This window comes from Heloderma suspectum, chromosome 10 (assembly GCF_057233095.1).
Source record: "Heloderma suspectum isolate Gila_16-S chromosome 10, 16-S_ref, whole genome shotgun sequence".
NCBI classification, from domain to species: domain Eukaryota; kingdom Metazoa; phylum Chordata; class Lepidosauria; order Squamata; family Helodermatidae; genus Heloderma; species Heloderma suspectum.
In genome coordinates, this window is record NC_139467.1 from 1849706 (window position 1) to 1874800 (window position 25095).

Genomic DNA, 25095 nt, shown 5'->3' on the forward strand with positions numbered 1-25095 from the left:
GTTTGCTGTTCTGGATGGGGCCTTGGATTGGACATCCAAGCCCAGACTCGGGAGAGAACGGACACTCCGCTCCCCTTGGTTGCTCTTCCTTTCCCTCTTCCTTTCACATTGTGTAGGTTTTTTATGGGAGGATGTGGGAAAGGTGGGGGGGGGGGAACAGGGCCAGGAAGAAATTGCAGAATGACGGAAGACCCTTTCCTCACCAGCAAACTGCAAGAGCCTCTTACACCACAGGGACAGCATTTCCTGTGTGTGGTTAATGCTGTGTTTGAGAAAGATTCAGTGGGGCAAGGGCAGTTTCTCATCCCCCCCGCCCTCATGGTACCTTACAAAGGGCTCCTTTGTTAAACTGCACCTCTCGAAGCTTACAAAACCAGTGTGGCCCTTGCAGCTTGGATTTTTACCATGTGCTTTGGATTTGCCTGCAATTCTGACTGGGGGGGTACCTGACCAACTAAAATACAAAGCAAGAGTGAGGAGGACCCCCACCCCAAACTGCCCATGTGGTCTTTGGAATGCGCAGGGCTTTCTTGACAGACAGGTTCCTGCTGAGAGTGTTCCCTGAAGGTGTCAGGTTTGAAAAAGCAGCAAGGGGTGGTGGTGGTGGTGGTGAGTCCTTTCCTAAATTATAGCTTGAAAGGGATGCTCAGAAGGCACCTACGTTTGGTGCAATGGCCAGGCAGAGAATTCAGTGGCTGTCACAGCACTGGGGAAGGAAATGGTGGCCCTGGTTCCCTGTGACAAGTCTGTTCTGGGGCAGACCTGCCCCTGCCCCCTACTTGGTTTGTAACTGCTCTGGATTCGGGAAGTAAGGTAAAAGTTTGGACTCTGGCTGCTGTGATTTGGGGTTAAAGAAAGAGAGCACCCCATCTCGTGGTTCAGCAGCTGGAGAGCCTCTCCTGGGACCATTACTGCTCTGTCTTGTGCTCTGGCTATAACCTGTTCAAGAGCCACAGCAGCACCGCTCCGTATCACAGGATGCTGTGTTGCCCCAGCTGTGGGTGTTGAACTCTTAGGTTAGAGGTGCCAAGATAGTGATAAATCAGCTTCAAAGGTTTACTTACAAGGAGACTTTATTGGGTAACTTACAGCACACAGGTGTACCCAGTGGTTGGATCAGACAGCTTCTCTGAACCAAGAGCCATGGGGTACAGTGGGTCTTATACCATACATGTTAGTTCTCAGCACAGCCACCTGTAGCTTTAAGGTAAACAACCTCTACTTCTCAGGCACATGAGTGATAAGAGACTCTCCTCATTACTATGGAATGTGCTAGGGCTGTTATTGGCCTTTTGACTCATCTGCACATGCTCAGAGGCTTACTAGCAAGGGAATTGCATTAACAATGAACTTAAGCAAGGCATTATGGATCTCTAGGCCCCTCTAACACTACAGGTGACTTGGTTACGCTGCTGGGGCCAATACATATGCACAGAGTTCTGCATGGGGACCCAGAACTTCGACTTATGATTCTGTCTGTCTCCATTGTGCTCTCATTAAAAGGAAACCAAACCCAGGTAGCATGTGAGTATTGTTTTGTATTGTGTATTTTCCTGTATATTTTTATAATTTTTATGAGCCACTATGTGTATTTTTGATTACAAAAACAGAATCATCATCAGTCACTGGAGGGCCGGAGCTCATGACATCAGACGAGCTGGACTCTGTCACACAGAAGCTGATGCCACAGCAAATGTCAGCCTTGCCATAAGGCTCTTAACTGTGTACACTGAATGTCGGCAGTACAAAAACAGGGTATTTGGGAGATGAGTCATGATGTGGCATTTTTTCTAGATGTACAAATTGTGCTTTCTGGAGAGAAAAGGCATATTTGGGCACTGATTTTGTGGCATGCACATTGTCCCAAAATCTCAAAATGTGCTGTGAGGAAAGGAGGTGGCGTGTTGGGCTCACCCGGCTCCATGCTGCGAGGATCCCCCTCTCAAGACACAGGGCGCCTGTGCTTCCCAGGGTGCGTGTCAGGGGACCTTTGCTGACACCGCATTTGCCGACACACGCGAGGGGTGGCGCAAGAGAGCACCAAGCGAGGAAGAGCAGGTGACACCCCCCTCCGAGGCGTGGGTCGCCCTGGGCCATCTACGGAGGAATGTTGCAAGGAGGCCGAGAGAGTGGCTGGCCCCGGGTCGGCAAGTCTGCCGGGTCGCCAAGTCCGCACGCAGTGGCTGGGGTGGGTTTGAGGGCCCAGGTCTCCTGGTCCAATCATAAAACCCCTAAGAACCCAAGAAGAGCCCTGCTCAGAGCAAGGTCCGTCTGGTTCAGCGTTCCGTTTCCACCATGGCTGACCAGAGGCTTCCCCGGGGAGCCCACAAGGACGACATGAGCGCAAGAGCACCCTGCCACTCACCTTCTCCAGCAGCCAGTACCCAGAGGCAGACTGCCTCCGCTACCAGAGCCATCAGGACTAGTAGCCACAGGTGGCCCAGTCCTGCCTGGCTGTGTCTCATCGCCTTTTAAGGCTGCCCCGATCAGCGGCCATCCCTCCATCTGGGGGCAGCACATTCCTCAGTTCGACTTCGCGCTGTGCGAAGAAGCACTCCCGTCTGTCTGCCCGGAGCGTCCTGCCATTCAGCTTCATGGGGTGGCCTCCTGGGGCCCCGTATTGTCACAAGGGAGGACACAGAAACAAGTCCCACGATCCCCAGCATTGCTGGCTGGCGGGTGCTAGGAGCTGTAGGGCGTTTCTCTGTGTGGAGGTGCAAAGGGCTGCGTCTTGAGTCCCTAAATTCCCTCGCTGCGCCGCTGGACGCAAGTCGGCGGAGGCGAGCGCAGAGAGCGCCCGGCAGAGCTTCTCCACGCGCGGCGCTGGAGCGCGCAAAGGATGCGGCGGCGGCGGCTCCACCTCCCGGGGCGGAGCGCGGCAGACGGGCCGGCTCGGCTCGGCTCAGGCGCAGGGCGGCGGCGCGGCGGGGTCGAGCAGCGGCGATGCGCTTGGACGTGGCGGCGGCGGCGGCGGCGGCAGGAGGGGCGCCGGCCGGGCAGGCCCGCCTCGCCGCCGATCACGGCTCCAGCGCCGCCGGGGACGAGCCCGAGGGGCAGGTAAGGTGGCTGGGAAGCCCCCCACGCCCGAGTAGCCCATGCGAGCCCGCGGCGTCGCGCGCGATCCGCGCCTGCAGCGGGCCAGCCCGAGCTCGAGGCGCGCGTCGTCGCGAGTGAGGGGCCCGGTGCGTCCGGCTAGGCTCGCCCCCAGCGTAAGGCTGCGAAGGGGCTTCTGCGTAAACATGGACTATTTTGGCTCTTGCAGGGCTTGCTTTGTTTTATGCTCAGCGCGGTGTTGGATCCGTGCAGGAGCTCGCAGCCTCCTGGCCCGATCCTGTTGCGTGTTAACTCGGAAGTAAATCCCATGGCAGTTGATAGTAAGTGTGCCCAAGTCTGCACCCTGCGCCCGATTCCCGATGATCTTTTGAAAGAACGTTCTTTTAAGGCCTCCTTGGAACATGCTTGAAAAACCCGGCCGACCTTTGCTTCTTCCTTTGTCTCTCGGGAACGGAATCGGGCGTTTCGCGCCTGCCTTGCCCCTGCGTACGTCGGGCGTCTTCGGGCAAAGCAGATTTCATAGCGACGCTGCCATCCTAGCCACATTTACCGGGGAGTAAGATCCGTTGCACTCAGCAGGACTACGTCTGCATAGACATGCGTGGGATTGCACTGTTGTTGTTGTTCAGTCGTTCAGCCGTGTCCGACTCTTCGTCACCCCACGGACCACAGCACGCCAGGCCTTCCTGTCCTGCGCTCTCTCCCGGAGCGTGCTCAAGTCCATATTCATTGCATCCGTGATGCTATCCAGCCATCTCATCCTCTGCCGTCCCCTTCTCCTTTTGCCTTCAGTCTTTCCCAGCATCAGGGTCTTTTCCAGGGAGTTTTCTCTTCGCATTAGGTGGCCAAAATATTGGAGCTTCAGCTTCAGTATCTGACCTTCCAATGAGCACTCAGGGTTGATTTCCTTTAGGATGGACTGATTTGACCTCCTTGCAGTCCAGGGCACTCGTAAGAGTCTTCTCCAGCACCACAGTTCGAAAGCATCAATTCTTCGGCGCTCAGCCTTCCTTATAGTCCAGCTCTCACAGCCATACATTACTACTGGGAAAACCATAGCTTTGATTAGACGGACCTTTGTCGGCAAGGTGATGTCCCTGCTTCTTACTATGCTGTCTAGGTTTGCCATAGCTTTCCTCCCAAGCAGCAAGCGTCTTTTAATTTCATGGCTACAGTCACCGTCTGCGGTGATCTTGGAGCCCAAGAAAGTAAAATCTGTCACTGCTTCCATTTCTTCCCCTTCTATATGCCAGGAAGTGATGGGGCCAGATGCCATCATCTTAGTTTTTTTAATGTTGAGTTTCAAACCAGGTTTTGCACTCTCCTCTTTCACCCTCAACAAGAGGCTCTTTAGATCTTCTTCGCTTTCTGCCATTAGGGTGGTATCATCGGCATATCGGAGGTTGTTGATAATTCTCCCAGCAATCTTAATTCCGACCCCTGATTCATCCAACCCGGCATTTCTCATGATGTACTCTGCATATAAGTTAAATAAGCAGGGTGACAATAAGCAGCCTTGTCGTAGTCCTTTCCCAATTTTGAACCACTCGGTTGTTCCATGTCTGGTTCTGACTGTTGCTTCTTGACCCTCGTACAGGTTTCTCAGGAGACAGGTAAGGTGGTCTGGTACTCCCATCACTTTAAGAATTTGCCAGAGTTTGTTGTGATCCACACAATCAAAGGCTTTAGCGTAGTCAATGAAGCAGAAATAGACGTTTTTCTGGAATTCTCTTGCTTTCTCCATGATGCAGCGAATGTTGGCGATTTGATCTCTAGTTCCTCTGCCTCTTCGAAACCCAGCTTGTACTTCCGGTAGTTCTCGGTTCGCATACTGCTGAAGCCTAGCTTGTAGGATTTTGAGCATCACCTTGCTGGCATGTGAAATGAGCGCAATGGTGCGGTAGTTTGAACACTCTTTGGCGTTGCCCTTCTTTGGAATTGGAATGTAAACTGACCTTTTCCAGTCTTGTGGCCACTGTGGAGTGTTCCAGATTTGTTGGCATATTGAATGCAGCACTTTAACAGCATCATCTTTTAGGATTTTAAATAGCTCAGCTGGAATACTGTCATCTCCGCTAGCTTTGTTGTTACTAATGCTTCCTAAGGCCCACTTGACTTCACTCTCGAGGATGTCCGGCTCAAGTTCAGTGACCGCACTATCATGGCTATCAGGGACATTCAGATCTCTCCTGTATAGTTCTTCTGTGTATTCTTGCCACCTCTTCTTAATCTCATCTGCTTCTGTTAGGTCCCTGCCTTCTTTGTCCTTGATCATGCCCGTCTTTGCACAAAACGTTCCCTTGAGATCTCCAATTTTCTTGACGAGATCTCTAGTCTTTCCCATTCTGTTGTTTTCCTCGATTTCTTTGCACTGTTCATTTAAGAAGGCCTTCTTGTCTCTCCTTGCTGTTCTCTGGAACTCTGCATTCAGTTGGGTATATCTTCCCCTTTCTCCCTTGCTTTTCGCTTCCCTTCTTTCCTCAGCTACTTGTAAAGCCTCATCAGACAGCCACTTTGCTTTCTTGCATTTCTTTTTCTTTGGGATGGATTGAGTTGCTGCCTCCTGAACAATGTTACGGACCTCCGTCCATAGTTCCTCAGGCACTCTGTCTATCAGGTCTAATCCCTGAAATCTATTCCTCACCTCCACTGTATATTCATCAGGGATATGATTTAGGTCATACCTGAACGGTTTAGTGGTTTTCCCGACGTTCTTCCATTTAAGCCAAAATTTTGCAAGAAGCAGCTCATGATCTGAGCCACAGTCAGCTCCAGGTCTTGTTTTTACTGACTGTATGGAGCTTCTCCATCTTTGGCTGCAAAGGACATAATCAATCTGATTTCGATATTGACCATCTGGTGACGTCCATGTGTAGAGTCGCCTCTTGTGCTGTTGGAAAAGAGTGTTTGCTATGATCAGCATGTTCTCTTGGCAAAACTCTATTAGCTTTTGTCCTGCTTCATTCTGTACACCAAGGCCATGCCTGCCTGTTATCCCGGTGATTTCTTGACTTCCTACTTTAGCATTCCAATCCCCTATGATGAAGAGGACATCTTTTTTTGGTGTTAGTTCTAGAAGGTGTTGTAGGTCTTCATAGAACCGATCAACCTCAGCTTCTTCGGCCTCAGTGGTTGGGGCATAGACTTGAATTACTGTGATGTTGAATGGTTTGCCTTGGATTCGTACTGAGATCATTCTATCATTTTTAAGATTGTACCCCAGTACTGCTTTTCCCACCCTTTTGTTGACTATGAGTGCTACTCCATTTCTTCTAAGGGATTCTTGCCCACAGTAGTAGATATGATGGTCACCTGAATTAAATTCGCCCATGCCTGTCCATTTTAGTTCGCTGATTCCCAAGATGTCGATGTTCAATCTTGCCATCTCATGTTTGACCACCTCCAGCTTACCTTGATTCATTGATCTGACATTCCAGGTTCCTAAACAATATTGTTCTTTACAGCATCGGATTTTCTTTTCACCACCAGACACATCCACAGCTGAGTGTCCTTTCGGGTTTGGCCCAGCCGCTTCACTCTTTCTGGCGCTACTTGGAAATACCCTCTGCTCTTCCCCAGTAGCATATTGGACACCTTCCGACCTGAGGGGCTCATCTTCCGGCGTCATATCTTTTAGCCTTGTGATACGTTCCATGGGGTTTTCTTGGCAAGAATACTGGAGTGGGTTGCCATTTCCTTCTCCAGTGGACCACATTTTGTGGGATTGCACTGCAAGGCTACAATTCTATACCCACTTCTCTGGGAATAAAGCTCCACTAAGTTCAAGGAGACTTACTTTTGAGTAGGCATGTATAGGACCATGCTGTAAAATCCGATCTTAAAATGTCATGCATTGAGAGAGAGCATAACCATCATAAACAAATAGCAGAGCTTTTTTGTTGTTCTTAAATGGCAGTATTTATTAGATAGCAATCCTCTACAAACTTACTTGGAACCAAATCCTCTCCAAGGCAGTGGAAGTTACTTCTGAGTAAGCCTGTTAGTATTGGGTTATTAAGCACATTTCAGCCATTGCTGTATTAATATTTTAAGAAATGGAGGAAGGAAGGTGGATGCCTCTTTGAAAATATGAGGATGCTGATTAGATGGTCTACCTTATAGGGCTGTTGTGGGTTACTGAAGCAGTTTGAGGCACCTTGACACTTGAGATACACACAGTGCACTCAGTATTATTATTTATTGAATTTATTAACCTAATTTTATCAAGAGACTGCCAGTGCCATCCTATATGTGTCTATTCAGAAGGAAACCCCACTCTGTGGAATTTACTTTGAGAGAAATGGGCATATGATTGAAGTCTGTATCATCGAGCTGCAAAGGTTGGTCAACACCCCTGGCTATTAGGTGCAAGGAGCAGTTCTAAACCAACTGGACTGAATTCGACCCAGGAGGAAGCAAGTTATCCCTGATGGCATTTGATGGGCAAGGCAAAGCATGATATAGCAAGAGGGTTGAATCATACCAGTCAACAGAGAGAGAGAGAGAGAGAGAGAGAGAGACCAGCTGCAGGAGCCCTTCAAAGACAGGACATCCGAGAGTTTCTGTTTGCTTTGCATGTTGCAAGGAGCAGGGTGGGGTGGATGAGCCCAGTACACAAATGTTTGTGGTTGCCCTTTACGTGAATTACTTGAAAGTGCCCATGGTGGGAGACTGAGCCAACAGTTGCCTTGTTGTGGCAGAAATGGATCTGCTGTCACCTGACCCAGGAGGGACCTGCCACGCTGCTGCTCCCCAACTGGAGCCCAGGCGGGGCTTCCCCACGAGTTGGGGCCGAACTCTGTTTGAGCATGGTGCCTGAGACATGGTCACACAGGTGTTTGCTGGGATGTGAGCTCCTGTCATTGCAATGTGGCTGTCACCCCAGCCCTGACCCAGGTGAGCTCCTCCACAAGCTGTGCTTTGGTGCAACACCGGTGATACTACACAAAACAGATCCAGTCCACTCTATATAAATATGAATCTCCCCATCTCCCACTTGCATCTCTTCCTCACAAGGATTCCTGAGGAGACTAACAATAGAAACATCATCACAATAAAACCACTGCACACAAAACATGTAAACAGACGAAAACAAACAACAAATTACCATTCAGAGACAGCAGCAAAACCCTCTGAACAAATTATTTATTTATTTATTGCATTTATACCCTGCCTTTTTTTCCTCTTGCAAGGAACCCATGGCGGCTTACATTATCCTCCGCCTCTCCATTTTATCCTCGCAACAACAACCCTGTGAGGTGGGTTGGGCTGAGTGTGACTGGCCCAAAGTCACCCAGTGAGCTTCCATGGCTGAGTGGGGACTAGAACCCAGATCTCCCAGCTCCTAGTCCAACACTCTTGCCACTACACCACACTGGCTCTCAGTTACAGGAAAAGCTGCATCTTGAGGTTTTTTTCCTTTCCAGAAGCCAACAGGGGGAGCGGGGCATGGAGTTCCAGGAAAGGTGCTTTTTTTTTTTTTGCTTCTCAAGTCCTTAAGTTCTTGGGTTTGTTCAGGTTGTGTGTGTGTGATGTGTGTGTTTGTCTGTGTGTGTGTGGCAAATATGGAAGTAGGTTTTCAAGTCTTCAAAACTGTTTAATAACTTCTACTGTGCTCTTAAAATACAACATACTTTTTTCACTGTCAGAACAACCTTGTGGCCACGTTTTTATATAATACTAACCAATAATAATAAGACCACCCCGTGGGCTGGGCTTGCATCCCCCCACACCCCGTGTCACAGATTGGGGAGGGGTGGGGGATGCAGCCCGAGAGGAGTGTGCTACCAATTGCCACCTAATGAATTCCAGGCGGAGGTGAGCTTTCAACCTAAGACTGCCAGCAAATCACCCTGGCTCCACCCTTTGCAGATGAGGCGGGCTGAGACTGAGAGAGAGAGAAACTTTCCCACTGCCAGGTCGTACCTTGATGGATGATGTGGGACTCCAGTCCAGAGGATCAGGGAAAGTGTAATTCACCAAATCTAATTATAACCCAGGAGGTGGCATAATGAATAGCCAGGCCTTCACTTTGCCTGGACGTTCATGACTCAACGGTATCTTTTATTGTTTCCCAACCTCTCTCTGTCCCCCATGTTGAGCAAAATAATTTGTTCCCTTGACTCAGTTATGGATGTGCAAAATGTTTCCATCAACCTGAGAGATGAACACCAAAGTAAAAACAACTTTATTTTCTGAATCCTGGTCCATTTGCTACTTCTAGTCAGTTCGCAGTCACACTTTCCTGTTTTTCGGACATGTTTTTCAAAACAAAGGTCTTAGCCTTAGTGAGGAAGAAAAGACAAACAGGGAAATTTGACTACCCAATATTTCCCCCCACTGAGATGAAAGAATTTTGAATGAGTAGATCACCAGTGTTTCCCCTGCTCCTCCTCTTCCTGTTGTTCTAGGAAAGAATTGGTACATATTTTGAAAAATTAGTTGACATTGGCACTTTAAAAACCACACAATCAGACTGCAACATGACTTCTTAAACCCTTGAGTTTTTCTTGATGTAGTTTCACATTAAGAAACCAATGTGGCTTCCAGGTCCTGCCCTGAGTACAAAATAGTGTTTCCCTTCCTGCCATGTGTTGGCGTTTTCTGAACTATGGCACTTGCAGAATGAAGTGAGTGTGTGTGTGTGTGTGTGTACACAACGCACATGGTATTTGTAGTGGGAGACTGGGCAGCCTCTGATGTAGGCAAGAGGAGAAAAGGGGCCTTAAAGACGTTATTTTTAAAGACAACACCTGTATGTCTTTAAAACATACAGGAGAGCCAGTGTAGTGTAGTGGTGAGAGTGACGGACTGGGAGCCGGGAGATCCTGGTTCTAGTCCCCACTCGGCCATGGAAGCTCACTGGGTGACTTTGGGCCAGTCACAGACTCTCAGCCCAACCTACCTCACAGGGTTGTTGTTGTGAGGATACAACGGTGAGGAGGAGGAGAATGTAAGCCGCCTTGAGTTCCTTGCGAGAGGGAGAAAGGCGGGGTATAAATGCAATAAATAAATAAAATAAATATGTCATAACTAGGGTTTTGAGAAATGCTTGTTTCATTACAGGGTTCTGCTACTATAATTTGTGCCTGTTTTGCCCTGGTCAAAGATCTAAAACTTCTGTTCCTGGATTGTTCAATGTCCCAAGGAAAGAACCATGAAGTTCTCAGGGAGTCTATATTGACCTGGTTGTTACGTTGCATGGAGTGCCTCTGAGCATGGGCAGAGTACCTTTCCCTGCCCTTTGTGTCACTACATTCACGAGTCTGGGATAATGGGCAGGGCTTCCAGACAAGACTTGAGCCTCAGCACCTCCCCCCCTCCCCGGCTCTCCATGAGCAACTTCCTGGATGCTTCATTTGCTCCAGGTGGAATTATTGTTCACTTCGCCATGGAGTTCATTTCCTGCCAGATGAATAATCCCCACTTCCAAAGGCAGCAGAATGCCTGGCTGATTCATGCTTTCACTCGTTCTTCGCTGGCCTTATGTTCTGTAGCACCGAAACCAGGACTTTCATCTGGGCTGACTCACTCCATGGTGGAGGCTGAACCCGGTACTGGAGAGACCTGTTTCTGATCCCGCTTGCTGCCTTATTCCTCCGCCTGACTGTGCTGCTGCGGCTTTTAGGCGGGAGCTGCAAGGAAATGATGGGGACTTTCTGGTAATTCCCAGAGTGGTGCTGCACAAATCCGCTCCTTGTGAGAAAGCATCCTGAGCGCCTTCCTGTCACACTTTTAGACCTGAGAAGGGCTGCATGGGTTGGTTGGTTGGTTGGTTGGTTGGTTGGTTGGTTGGTTGGTTGGTTTGTGCAACAGTACTGTTGCTTAGGCCACTGATATGATTACAGTTAATATTAATAATCCCCTGCACTTCACGGATGGCAAGTTGGGGGTGAAAGAGAAGTATGTCTGTGCGCAACATGGGGCTAACTTGTGGAATTCACTGTTCTTAAATATCTATTCAAAACAGTTCTTATCCAGCTTTCTTAGAAGGGATTCCAGGAGAGTATACAAAAGTGTGAATATGGCTATTGACACAAACATATAAAGACAATATGATAAAAGCAAAAAATAAACATAACAGAATACAGTGATAAATTAAGCATAATAAAAACAGACTGAAGCATAAAATCAGTGTAAAATTTCTTCTAAAATGCTTGGGCAAATAAAAAGGCCTAACCCTGGCACCCAAAAGATTGTCATGTCTGTGCCAGCTGAGCCTCTTTGGAGAGAGTGTTCTAGAGTTGGGGCACCTCCACAAAAAAGGCCCTCCCCTTTGTAAATACTCCTCTGTGAAAGAGCATGCTCAGAGGAGGCCCTCTGCAGAAGATCTGAAGACACAGGCAGATTGTAGGTTTGGTACTACCAGGAAATGCAGTTGTGGCCACTGGCTTGGATGGTTTAAAAGAAACTGATGGAATGATGGCTGAATCTTTCTGCAAGTTGCCATGGGTCAGATTTTCCTATGTAAACAAACGAGACTTCAGAGGCCAAAAGGAAGGATCGAGACAGGCTGAAGGCATCACCAAGGCCCAAGGCAGATGAGCTGTGAGAAGAGTTTCATTTTCCCTCTTCTGACTCTCTTATAAGAATTTGGGTGTTGTTCAAACACTCTCTGGAAACAAAGAACTCTGGTTCCATCTGCCCACAGCCTGAGAGCTCACTCACAGAAGGGAAAATATCGGTACATCTGTGTCACGCCAAGGGAACACACAGGGTTCATGATTATAGGAGTGAGCAAGCCAAGCGGATGAGGACACTACTTTTGTGAGATCTGCTTGCATCCCCCACTAGGAAGAATTTTTGATTTTTTTAAAAGGGCCCTTGCAACCTTGGGTGAACATCTTCACATTTATGTAGTACAAATGAGTAGTCTATATTTTCTCACTGCAGCCCTAAATGGTTAGATTTTGCTCCCCAAATGGTTACATTTTCAGAGTTCAGTGTGCAGTAGAGAGATGAGATCTGGTTCCAAAGCAAACGAGAAGGGCTTCTTTCTGCCCACCCAAACCAGTGGAGTGGATGTTGTCACTTTACCACATTATGGGAGAGAAGGGAGGCAGCAGCAATCCGTGCTGTTATTCTGTTTGCTTTTATTGTATGTCAGCCTGAGAGCTTTGGCCATTAGGTGACTCATGGAATAAATCCTCATCTTCACCTCACATGCGTTACCCCTCCTGCTGGAAGGCAGATTTCAAAAGGAGAACCTGACAGACTGAGCCCAGCTGATGAATGCAGCCAAGCCAGGATTGCTTCTCAGGGCTTAACCTCCACATGTACGCGCGCACACACGTGCGCTGACTTTCTGGGAGGAGGCATGCCTGTGGAGGCGAGGAGCAGGCTCTGCAGGAAGAGGACTGCAGCAAGCAGGACTGGGGACACCTCTGGTCTCTGGCAGCCCCACGTCTGCTGCTGGCACCTAAAGGATGTAAATCGTTTTGCAGAGCTGGCACCTCAACTTGCACGCTAGCTTTTCGGGGCCCTGGAATATCTCCCCCCGCCAGCTCTGTCATTGTACTGCCGGGATGCAGAACCTCAGGCTGCCAGAGTCCCAATCTAGCCCTCTGGGGCTCCCCAGAAGGCTGTGCCCCCTCTCTCCCAGCCACCAGTCGTTAGGGAGTTTCCCAGTATTGTGCAGTTCTGAAAGGTTGAAGTGCCTCTCCCAAGGGTTGGTTACCGGCAACAGGAGCTTTAAGCTAAAATGCAGTGGGGGTTTTGGTGTTTTGGCCCTACCCACCTCTGGAACGCGGCCCCTGAGAACTTCCCAGAAATGGAATTTGGCCCTCAGGAGGAACAATGTTCCGCACCCCTGCTGCAGTGGGACAGCAGCCCGGAGCAACGGGAGCCTTCAGGGCCATGTCGGTGCCACCAGCGGAGGAGCATGTTTCCCAGCCCCCACGGGTAAGAGATGGACCAAATGACTGGCAGCACAGGCCTGAGCCCAAGAAGGGACTTGGCAACCGTCCCCGAATGTGGGTGGGTGGCCTGGCTCAGGGCGGGTAGGGAGGTCACCTATTGTTGTTGCTCTTGGCAGGATGAGCGTTGGCTTCAGGTCAGCCTGGTGGGAGGATCTCTTTAGTTGCTGAGGGGTCTGTCAAGCTTCTGGGGTTCCTCTTCAGTGGATCCACAGTTGGCTGCAGAATCGGACTCCAAGGGTGCTTATCGATGGGACCTTCTCCAACTGGGGAGAGGTAACGAGTGGGGTACCGCAGGGCTCAGTCCTGGGCCCAGTGCTCTTCAACGTTTTTCTTAAGGACTTGGAGGGGGAGGTGCAGGGAATGCTGATCAAATCTGCAGATGACACCAAATTGGGCGGGATAGCTAAGACTTTGGAAGACAGAAACAAAATTCAAAGTGATCTGGATAGACTGGAGCGCTGGGCAGAAAACCACAGAATGACATTTAATAGGGATAAATGCCAAGTTCTGCACCTAGGAAAAAGAAACCAAATGCACAGTGACAAGATGGGGGATACGTGGCTCAACAACACTACAAGCAAGAAGGATCTGGGAATTGCTGTTGATCACAAGCTGAATATGAGCCAACAATGGGATGTGGCTGCAAAAAAGGCCACTGCTCTTTTGGGCTGCATTCATAGAAGCATCGCTTCCAAATCCCAGGAAGTACTAGTTCCCCTCTACTCAGCACCGCTTAGGCCTCATCTGGAGTACTGTGTCCAGTTCTGGGCACCACACATTAAGAAGGATGCAGACAAACTGGAGAGGGTTCAGAGGAGGGCAACAAAGATGATCAGGGGACTGGAAACAAAGCCCTATGAAGAGAGACTGAAAGAACTGGGCATGTTTAGCCTTGAGAAGAGAAGACTGAGGGGAGATATGATAGCACTCTTCAAGTACTTGAAAGGTGGTCCCAGAGAGGAAGGCCAGGATCTCTTCTTCATCATCCCAGAGTGCAGGACACGGAATAATGGGCTCAAGTTACAGGAAGCCAGATTCCGGCTGAACATCAGGAAAAACCTCCTGACTGTAAGCACAATACGACAATGGAACCAATTACCTGGGGAGGTGGTGGGCTCTCCCACACTGGAGGCCTTCAAGACGAGGCTGGACAGCCATCTGTCAGGGATGCTCTGACTTGGATTTCTGCATTGAGCAGGGGGTTGGACTCAATGGCCTTGTAGGCCCCTTCCAACCCTACTATTCTATGATTCTATGAACATTTTCAGTTTGCATCAGAAAAAGTTCTGATGCCCTAGAGGAGGGGTGGGCCACTTGTGGCCTCCAGACGTTTTGGCCTACGACTCCCATCATCCCTCACCCTTGGCTATGCTGGCTAGGGCTGATGGGAGACATAGGCCAAAACATCTGCAGGGCCACATGTGGCCAGCCCCTGGCCTAGAGAGATCGAACTTCGCATGTGTATTTGACTTATATTTAGTAAGCCACAAAGCTTAAAAAAAGGTATCCCATGCCAATTTTTTCTCCCAATACACCACAAGTATTTGACCTGAAATATTTGAGGGAAAACGTTAAAACACATTTAAGGTGATTAAAATGTCATGTTGTGTTTTTTTTCTTAAAGGGAAAACTTGTAAAAATGTAAAGACCATAGCATGTACTTCCCTAACATTGTTTATATTTAAGCAAACAACAAAAGTAATCAAAACTGTTGGCACACTAATCAATGTTAGCAAGCCAAAGAACTCTGCATGATATATGCTGCCAACCACTCCTCGATTTTGCGAGAGTCTACCTCTCTTCCACGGAGCTTGTTGGGGCATCTTCAGTCTGGCTGCTGCTTCTTAGTAGACCCAGTTCACACGGAGACATCGATGCCTTTCAGCGGCATGCATGCAGTTGCTCGCATGCTTGCAAAGGGTAAGCAAGCAATGCACCTCTGGAGCTGCCCAGCTTGCCTCATGCTGGACTTGCAATTGGCATCCACTCATTGTTACTCATGAACTTACAAAACAGAAACTTTTCTGTGGAGAAATAAGGCACTGGAAAATGTTCCACCGTGGAAAATGTTCTGCCTGGCGTGACTGTCTGCAAGTGATCCTGAACAGAGGAAGAGCCCTGAGGCTGGGTCAGATCAAAGGCTGATTTTGCCTGGCGCCCCATGTCCCAGGCCACAGGGAAGCTCACAAGCAGGACATGGGTGGCAAAGCAGAGCCCCCCACAGCTGGTATTCGGAGGAAGACTGCTTCTGACCCACGAGGTTGTGCAGAGCCACTGCTCTCTCGGCCCGCCTTGACTTATTGCCATGTGGGTTGCTGGGCAGGGAGTCCCAGGCTGCTTTCCTGGAGCATCCCTTTGCCACCCGGTTCTTCCGTGCAAAGTGTACAGTTGCTTCTCTCTCGCCATGAGGCAGGCTAGCAGGATTCCCAATTTACAGATGTATAACTAAGGCTGAGAGAGAGAGAGAGAGAGAGAGAGATTGATTTGCCCATGGCTGTTCAAGGCATCCGTGGCAAGAGGGAGCCACCTAAAGCCACACCTCTCAAATGTAGTGCCCTGGCCCCTGGACTATTTGGAAGGGGACAGAACTTCAAGTAGCAGGGAATCCAGCTTGCCCCTCCCAGCATGGCCTCTTTCATTGGGCTCTCCCATTTTGCCTTTTTCACAGGGTCTCTGCACCGTTGAGCTGTCCCTCGTTCAGTCAAGCACTGCTCACTTATTAAGGAGTTCTCAGGCTTCACTGCCTTGTTGTGGCGAAGAGGCTTGCGTACCTCAGTGAAGCCATAAGCTATGCCATGCAGGGCCACCCAAGACGGACAGGTCATGGCGGAGAGTTCTGACAAAATGTAGAGTGGAGAAGGAAATGGCAACCCACTCCAATGTCAAGGGCTCCTTGGAGGTCTCTCTCTGTCTAAACCAGTAGCCAAGTCCAGACACAGACAAAGGAATTCCTTTCAAAGCTTTATTCTTCTTTTACAACTTAACAACTATACCGATTGCAACTAGATCTGAGCAGCACAGTACCTATGCCCTAAGTTGGAACAGTTGGTCCCCGTTTGAAAGGGAATTACTGGCAGACCCCTGAACTTAAGGACTAGGGAGCGTCCCTCCCCTTTTCCCTTGGAGCCTCTGGGCGCAGCCATTGTTTGCGCGCCAACCTGGCACTTCGCCTCCTTTCCGCGCCCTCCATCTGGCGCCGCTCTCTGCGTCTGCGTCGCGCATCCACCAAGTCTGCTATCTGTGCTTGGTCACTCCCTGGACTGCTAACTAAACTAGGAATGCTGGTGAGAGGAATCTCCGTCAGCTGTTGGTCCTGGGAAAGAGGAGTGCGCTCCTCTCCCAGAGCGACTGCTCTTCCTCAGAATCAGAACTACTCTGGGATTCTATGGGCTCAGTGTCCACCCTGACATCCAGTATTCCTGCCAAGAAAACCCCATGGAACGTATGACAAGGTTAGAAGATATGACACCGGAATGTGAGCCCCTCAGGTCGGAAGGTGTCCAATATACTACTGGGGAAGAGCAGAGGGTGTTTCCAAGTAGCGCCAGAAAGAGTGAAGCAGCTGGGCCAAAGCCGAAAGGACACTCAGCTGTGGATGTGTCTGGTGGTGAAAGGAAAGTCCGATACTGTAAAGAATAATATTGTTTAGGAACCTGGAATGTCAGATCAATGAATCAAGGTAAGCTGGAGGTGGTCAAACATGAGATGGCAAGATTGAACATCGACATCTTGGGAATCAGTGAACTAAAATGGACAAGCATGGGCGAATTTAATTCAGGTGACCATTATATCTACTACTGTGGGCAAGAATCCCTTAGAAGAGATGGAGTAGCACACATAGTCAACAAAAGGGTGGGAAAAGCAGTACTGGGGTACAATCTCAAAAACGACAGAATGATCTCAGTACGAATCCAAGGCAAGCCATTCAACATCACAGTAATTCGAGTCTATGCCCCAACCACTGAGGCTGAAGAAGCTGAGGTTGATCAGTTCTATGAAGACCTACAACACCTTCTAAAACTAACACCAAAAAAAGATGGCCTCTTCATCATAGGGGATTGGAATGCCAAAGTAGGAAGTCAAGAAATCACCGGGATAACAGGCAGGCTTGGCCTTGGTGTACAAAATGAAGCAGGACAAAGGCTAATAGAGTTTTGCCAAGAGAACACGCTGATCATAGCAAACACTCTTTTCCAACAGCACAGGAGGTGACTCAACACATGGACATCACCAGATGGTCAATACCGAAATCAGATTGATTATGTACTTTGCAGCCGAAGATGGAGAAGCTCCATACAGTCAGTCAAAACAAGACCTGGAGCTGACTGTGGCTCAGATCATGAGCTTCTTATTGCAAAATTTCTGTTTAAATTGAAGAACGTAGGGAAAACCACTAAACCATTGAGGTATGACCTAAATCATATCCCTGATGAATATACAGTGGAGGTGAGGAATAGATTTAAGGGATTAGACCTGATAGACAGAGCGCCTGAGGAACTATGGACGGAGGTCCGTAACATTGTTCAGGAGGCAGCAACTCAATCCATCCCAAAGAAAAAGAAATGCAAGAAAGCAAAGTCGCTGTCTGATGAGGCTTTACAAGTAGCTGAGGAAAGAAGGGAAGCGAAAAGCAAGGGAGAAAGGGGAAGATATATCCAACTGAATGCAGAGTTCCAGAGAACAGCAAGGAGAGACAAGAAGGCCTTCTTAAATGAACAATGCAAAGAAATCGAGGAAAACAATAGAATGGGAAAGACTAGAGATCTTTTCAAGAAAATCGGAGATCTCAACGGAACATTTTGTGCAAAGACGGGCATGATAAAGGACAAAGAAGGCAGGGACCTAACAGAAGCAGATGAGATTAAGAAGAGGTGGCAAGAATACACAGAAGAACTATACAGGAAAGATCTGAATGTCCCTGATAGCCATGATAGTGCGGTCACTGAACTTGAGCCGGACATCCTAGAGAGTGAAGTCAAGTGAGCCTTAGGAAGCATCACTAGCAACAAAGCTAGTGGAGATGACAGTATTCCAGCTGAGCTATTTAAAATCCTAAAAAATGATGCTGTTGAAGTACTGCGCTCAATATGCCAACACATTTGGAACACTCAACAGTGGCCACAAGACTGGAAAAGGTCAGTTTACATTCCAATTCCAAAGAAGGGTAATGCAAAAGAGTGTTCAAACTACCGTACAATTGTGCTCATTTCACATGCCAGCAAGGTGATGCTCAAAATCCTACAAGCTAGGCTTAAGCAGCATGTGAACCGAGAACTACCGGAAGTACAAGCAGGGTTTCGAAGAGGCAGAGGAACTAGAGATCAAATCGCCAACATTCGCTGGATCATGGAGAAAGCAAGAGAATTCCAGAAAAACATCTATTTCTGCTTCATTGACTACGCTAAAGCCTTTGATTGTGTGGATCACAACAAACTGTGGCAAATTCTTCAAGACATGGGAGTACCAGACCACCTTACCTGTCTCCTGAGAAACCTGTACGAGGGCCAAGAAGCAACAGTAAGAACCAGACATGGAACAACCGATTGGTTCAAAATTGGGAAAGGAGTAGGACAAGGCTGTATATTGTCGCCCTGCTTATTTAATTTATATGCAGAGTACATCATGAGAAATGCTGGGTTGGATGAATCACAGGTCGGAATTAAGATTGCCGAGAGAATTATCAACAACCTCAGATATGCAGATGATACCACCCTAATGGCAGAAAGCGAAGAGGATCTAAAGAGCCACTTGTTGAGGGTGAAAGTGGAGAGTGCAAAACCTGGTTTGAAACTCAACATTAAAAAAACTAAGATCATGGCATCTGGCCCCATCACTTCCTGGCATATAGAAGGGGAAGAAATGGAAGCAGTGAGAGATTTTACTTTCTTGGGCTCCAAGATCACCACAGACGGTGACTGTAGCCATGAAATTAAAAGACGCTTGCTCCTTGGGAGGAAAGCTATGGCAAACCTAGGCAGCATAGTAAGAAGTAGAGACGTAGAATCCTAGAATAGTAGGGTTGGAAGGGGCCTACAAGGCCATCGAGTCCAACCCCCTGCTCAATGCAGGAATCCAAGTCAGAGCATCCCTGACAGACGGCTGTCCAGCCTCGTCTTGAAGGCCTCCAGTGTGGGAGAGCCCACCACCTCCCCAGGTAATTGGTTCCATTGTCATATTGCTCTAACTGTCAGGAAATTTTTCCTGATGTTCAGCCAGAATCTGGCTTCCTGTCACTTGAGCCCATTATTCCATGTCCTGCACTCTGGGATGATCAAGAAGAGATCCTGGCCTTCCTCTCTGGGACAACCTTTCAAGTACTTGAAGAGTGCTATCATATCTCCCCTCAGTCTTCTCTTCTCAAGGTTAAACATGCCCAGTTCTTTCAGTCTCTCTTCATAGGGCTTTGTTTCCAGTCCCCTGATCATCTTTGTTGCCCTCCTCCAAACCCTCTCCAGTTTGACTGCATCCTTCTTAAAGTGTGGTGCCCAGAACTGGACACAGTACTCCAGAAGAGGCCTAGCCAGAGCTGAGTAGAGGGGAACTAGTACTTCCCGGGATTTGGAAGCTATGCTTCTACTAATGCAGCCCAAAAGAGCATTGGCCTTTTGGCAGCCACATCACATCGTTGGCTCATCTTCAGCTTGTGATCCACAACAATTCCAAGATCCTTCTCGCTTGTAGTGTTGTTGAGCCACGTATCCCCCATCTTGTAACTGTGCATTTGGTTTCTTTTTCCTAGGTGCAGAACTTGGCATTTATCCCTATTCAATGTCATTCTGTTGTTTTCTGCCCAGCGCTCCAGTCTATCCAGATCACTTTGAATTTTGTTTCTGTCTTCCAAAGTATTAGCTATCCCGCCCAATTTGGTGTCATCTGCAAATTTGATCAGCATTCCCTGCACCTCCTCCTCCAAGTCATGAATACAAATGTTGAAGAGCACTGGGCCCAGGACTGAGCCCTGCGGTACCCCACTCGTTACCTCTCCCCAGTTGGAGAAGGTCCCATTGATAAGCACTCTTTGAGTCCGATTCTGTAGCCAACTGTGGATCCACCGGGTCATTGTTTCATCTAGCCCACTTTGAGCTAGTTTGCTCATCAGGAGATCATGGGGCACTTTGTCGAAAGCTTTGATGAAGTCAAGGTATATGATGTCTACAGCTTTCCCACGGTCTACAAGGGAGGTGACTTGATCAAAAAATGAGATCCGATTTGTCTGGCAGGACTTGTTTTTGACAAATCCATGTTGGCTTGGAGTAATCACGGCATTGTTGTCAAGGTGCTTCCAGATGGATTGCTTTATCATCTAACATCACCTTGCTGACAAAGGTTCGTATAATCAAAGCTATGGTTTTCCCAGTAGTAACGTATGGCTGTGGGAGCTGGACTATAAGGAAGGCTGAGCGCCAAAGACTTGATGCCTTCGAACTGTGGTGCTGGAGAAGACTTACAAGTCCCCTGGACTGCAAGGAGGTCAAATCAGTCCATCCTAAAGGAAATCAACCCTGAGTGCTCATTGGAAGGACAGATAGTGAAGCTGAAGCTCAAATATTTTGGCCACCTAATGTGAAGAGAAAACTCCCTGGAAAAGACCCTGATGCTGGGAAAGATTGAAGGCAAAAGGAGAAGGGGACGGCAGAGGATGAGATGGCTGGATAGCATCACCGATGCAATGAATATGAACTTGAGCACACGCCGGCAGAGAGCGGAGTACAAGAAGGCCTGGCGTGCTATGGCCCATGGGGTCACGAAGAGTCGGACACGACTGAACAACAACAGGCTTTGCACTGGAGAAGCGATTCAAAGTGATGGCAGGAGCCAAGGCCTAGTCCCTGAACATTTTCCCTGTTCCAGACCCTGGCACACGCGAAGCACAGGGTGCCTCCGAGAATGTCCAGAGTGCACTTCCCTCACCACCGTGGTAGCCACAGCTGGCGTCCATGCATCCGGAATGAGGCGGAAAGGGAGGCCGCGGCTTCTCGGAGGTTTGCGCTCCGGCGTCTGCGCGCCCCCTCGGAAATGCCCTTGTGCCTTCAGCGCTGGTCAGGGAAGGGCCGCTCGTGGGGCGGGATGCGCCCCACCCTTGCGTTCTGCGGAGGGGCGGATTCTCGCCCGGGCCCCTGCCGGAGGGCGAGCCCGAGCCAGGCGGGGCGCGCGCGGCTCGTGCGGGCTGCCTCGCCTCGTCTTGCCGCCAGCGAGGGGACGCTGCTCTGGCCCGGCGGCAGCGGCGCGGGGGCTGGAAGCTGCCGCTCCGCGATCGCCACGGGCCCGCCGGCTCGCCGGGCCTCCCCGTCCAGCGAGCGGGCCCGCCGGAGGGCCGGCGGCGCCCTGCCCGCCCCTCGGGGCGGGCGGGGCCTCGCGCGTCACCGCCGGCGGGGCGCGGCGAGCGCGGCGCATAAGAGCCGCGGCGCGGCGCACGGCCGCAGGCGCGCGCCGGCCCTCGGTGCGGAGCGAGAGCCGCGGCGCGAGGGGCGGGCGAGCCATGCGGGAGCTGCGCCGGAGCGCCTGCCGGGTGAGTGCCGCGCCTCGCGGGGGCCCGGCTCCGGGCGCGGGCGGCGCCCTCCGTGGCCAGGCCGCCGCGCTGGGCAGAGCGGCGCCCATCGAGGCTCGTCCCGGGCGGGACGGGCAAGAGAGGGCCCGGGCCCCGAGAGGCCTCTCCGCGGCGGGCGGGGGTCTGGGGCGCAGCGGAGGCGCGTGGGCTCCGGCCTCGCCTCCCGGGGAGAGGGGCCGTGGCCGTGGCGGAGCCCTGCTGTGCTGCGGAAGGCCCGGGTTCGGTCCCGGCGGCATCCTCGGGCAGGGCTGGGGCAGCTCCGGCTTGCAACCCGCGGGAGCCCTGCTGCCAGTCCGTGTCGACGGTGCTGGGCTGGACGGACCGGTGGCCCGAGCCGCTGTGATCAGCTCCCGATGTTCGGCGCGCCGTCCTATCCATGCGCAAAGCCGACGTCCGTGGTGTTCGAGCGGCGTGATCTGAGTAAAGTTGTCACTGGCTTCTGCCTCGGATTGGCATCTTCCGGCGTGGAAGTTTTGCTTTCTATGTGTTGGGACCAGTCATGATTACCTGGTGGTATGCACTCTGCCCATGTTCAGAGGCGACCTCATCCTGATTTATTACATGACAAGTCTTGGTGTGACGCGCTTTGGCCGTGAAAATTGGTGCTGGGACTCATGAAATCCTTCCTCTGAAGCCTTTCTCTCCCCGCCCCCCTCGGTGTATGGAGCACTCAGAATGCGTCACTCATGCAGTTGTATCGTGGGAACCAGCGCCGCTTGCAATGCGAGAGTCTGGCTGTAAAGTGTGAAGCGTGTGATTACGATTCAGGTTTCGAAGCAGCCAGCAGTGGCCCAAAGACCTTTGCTAGTGGGAGGAGGGGTCTGCTCAGCATTGCGTGCCCCCAGTCTCTGTGGTCCCCCTTCGGGTCCTTGGGGTGCCACCGCTTGTGTTGGGCTCTGTGGCTTCTGCTTGTAGCAGCCATATCGGGGGTCAGACTAAGTAGCCTCATGCAGTCTCATGCTTCATGTTCTTGCTGAGCTCTTTCTCCCTTGAATATATTGTTGTAAGCTGACGAGACACAGGAATTCCTTATCTTGTCAAAGGTCATACAATTGTATATCTTGTTCTCTGCTGTTCTCTTCTGTTCTCTCCTTATCATGGCTACCCTATAACCCAGTTCTTGTATTATAAACAATGGTGCTAGGAGGAAAAATGTTGAGGATTGCAACCCCATGCGGGAGGGGGAGGAGGAGCCGTTTCATATGTGTCACAATGTCTATAAAACCAATGTGCTAATGTAAATCGGGGCTTCTGGCTCTTTGGAAACGATTCCAGCCTTAAGCCCGCGCGTTAAATAAAGAATCTCTTTTTCCTTCACTCCGTGGTCTCTCTGACTCTGGGTTCTGCAACATAAATGGTGCCGTGACTCGGATGTGGCAGGCTCTGAGCCAGACAGGTGGCAGTTGCCTGCTCTTGATCGCCGCACCGGGAAGACGAGCTCGGCGCATGCCTCCCTTTCTTGGCGCCACCGACCTTTTTGTCGAGTGAATGGGAGAAGGCCTGCACCGGGATCGCCCAAACGGCAGCGAGCAGCAAGAGAACCTTGAGAAGCGGAGGAAGGAACTTGAGCCCTGCCTGTATCGCAGCTGCAATTGAGTTGAAACCCACATTGGAAGCCTTCAGGAGAAAGGCAAGTATATGGGAAAAAGAGGGCCCCGCCTTTAGGGAGAAAGGCCACTGGGCAGAAAAAAAGAGGGCCCCGCCTTATGAAGAAGGTCAGTGTTGGTGGTATACGTATACAAAAGAACCTACTCCTTGCGGGTAGAAGGGGGGCCTGATCACACCCCCGAGTGGGCGCCAGTACCTAGCACGCCAGTACTCAGTAGGAAGCTGGGGAAGCCGTTTTCCGCTCTGGTAAAAAGTGGGAAAAGTGGGTGGCAGGGACATATGGATGTAGTGGAGAGATTGATGATTGTGTGAGTGGCTACTGTGGTTTCTGACGCATACCGTTGACCGTCCGGGTGCCCAGGCCAGTAGCAAAGTGCGTGGTGTGAAAAATCCTCTTGTGTCGGCCAGTGAGACCCCTTACTCACTGACCAATTCCCATTCCCTAATTGTGTCTGTCTTCAATTTAGGAGGGAGGCTATGGGTGGTGGGGGAAGCAAACCTTGCACCCCCTTGAGATGTATGTCAAACAAAGAAATAAAAAGGTGTTTTTTTAAAGATTCAGAATAGAAAGAGAAAACAGCAAAAAGCTCAAGGTCGAGCTGAGAGGAAAAAAACAAGATCTGAGGCTGTTAATTAGAAAAATGTTGCAGGACAGTCTGGCTTTTAACAAAGCGTGGGAGCGTGAGAGTGTAAGGCCGAAGAAGTAGCTGTTAGCCTAGCGCGCCGAGAGAGGGGGGGGCAGGAAAATTGCCCACAACATTCTGAGTTGTGCAACATCATCACCTCGCCTAATTGAGATGAAATCCCTAAGAAATGGAAACTGAAAATGAAGACCCAGAAGATGAAGGCAAAATAGAAAATAAAGGTGAAGAATCAGCCCCCAGAGCACAGGCTAGACCCCTCTTCGAGTGAAAAGTGTGCCATAAGACTGTCCCAAAGCAGAATGAAGCGGAAAGACCACGTTGAAGATCTCTGTCAAGGTAACCGTGTTTAGCTTTGAACTGTGTTAAAATTGCATAGAGCCTGTAGCTACTGACCATCAGCTATATGATTTCTGAAGAGCGTAACCATTAAGCTTTTGCCGTGGGATTCCCTGCAATAAAGAAATCTCACTGATTTGAGTGTCCAGTGTTACACTGCCTAAGTGTGTGTGCTAAAGAGACCGAGAAACCAGACAGCATGTTCCTGGCCAAGCCAAAATCACGCTACTGCCATGCTCCTGAAAGCTGCAATAAACTGTGTAAGCTGAAAGACCCAACCTGATTGAGAAGAAAATATTGGAGCAACTGTCTTAAAAAACAATGAGATCTGTGTAGCTGGCTGGCTGACGCTGTCAGTGATGTTACAACTTTAAATTAAGACTGTTTTCCTGTTTGAGACCCCAGCGAAGAAAGCTGACCTGAGTTATTTGTTGCCCGTGCCAAAGCAAGAATTTAGCTGCCCCGTACCTCATCGTGTCCTGTTTTAAGCTTGGGATTTACAAATACAAACAAACTGAGAAGCTTGCCTTTGAAGTCCTGCAAATCACCCCACCGCCTCCCCGAAGATTAATGGCTGCCTGAAAAATGCAAGTATAAAGCGATGCCCATCACCCCCAGCATCCTGAGTTTCGGCACTCAGTGTTTCAGTGCTTTTGTGTACCAGGTTAGAAAAGAAAAAAAAAGAGTAAGTTTTTAAAATGTCTGTGAGAGAACCTGACAGAAGTAAAATAAAATTTACAGAGGAGTTGCCCAGGTTAAAGCATCATGGCTAGAGAGCTGAGCTGTGCCGCTCTGTTTAAACAGAAGCCTTGCTAAAAAGTTAAAGGCCCTTGTCTGTCAGAAGGGGTGTAGGGCCACACTTTCCCTTTTTAAACTCATGCAAAAGTAGAGAGCCTTTGCTGGAAACATCACATCTTCATTGCCCAGAGCCGTCTCTGTTTGCTTCCATCAATGTCTGGGCTTTTTAGAGACACTCTGCACATGAACT

At 49.9% G+C, this 25095-nt stretch overlaps 1 protein-coding gene across 1 annotated transcript in view; it reads left to right on the forward strand.

The window, feature by feature from the left end:
• The first annotated feature begins 2926 nt into the window (after positions 1–2926).
• The window catches only part of LOC146337413 (inositol-trisphosphate 3-kinase C-like), a 56069-nt gene continuing 33900 nt past the window's right edge, over positions 2927–25095 (forward strand). The window contains exon 1 of the mRNA XM_084814546.1: positions 2927–3057. Coding sequence (XP_084670672.1) covers positions 2944–3057 — 114 coding nt within the window. The 5' untranslated portion in view covers positions 2927–2943. The remainder of the gene's footprint in view (positions 3058–25095) is intronic.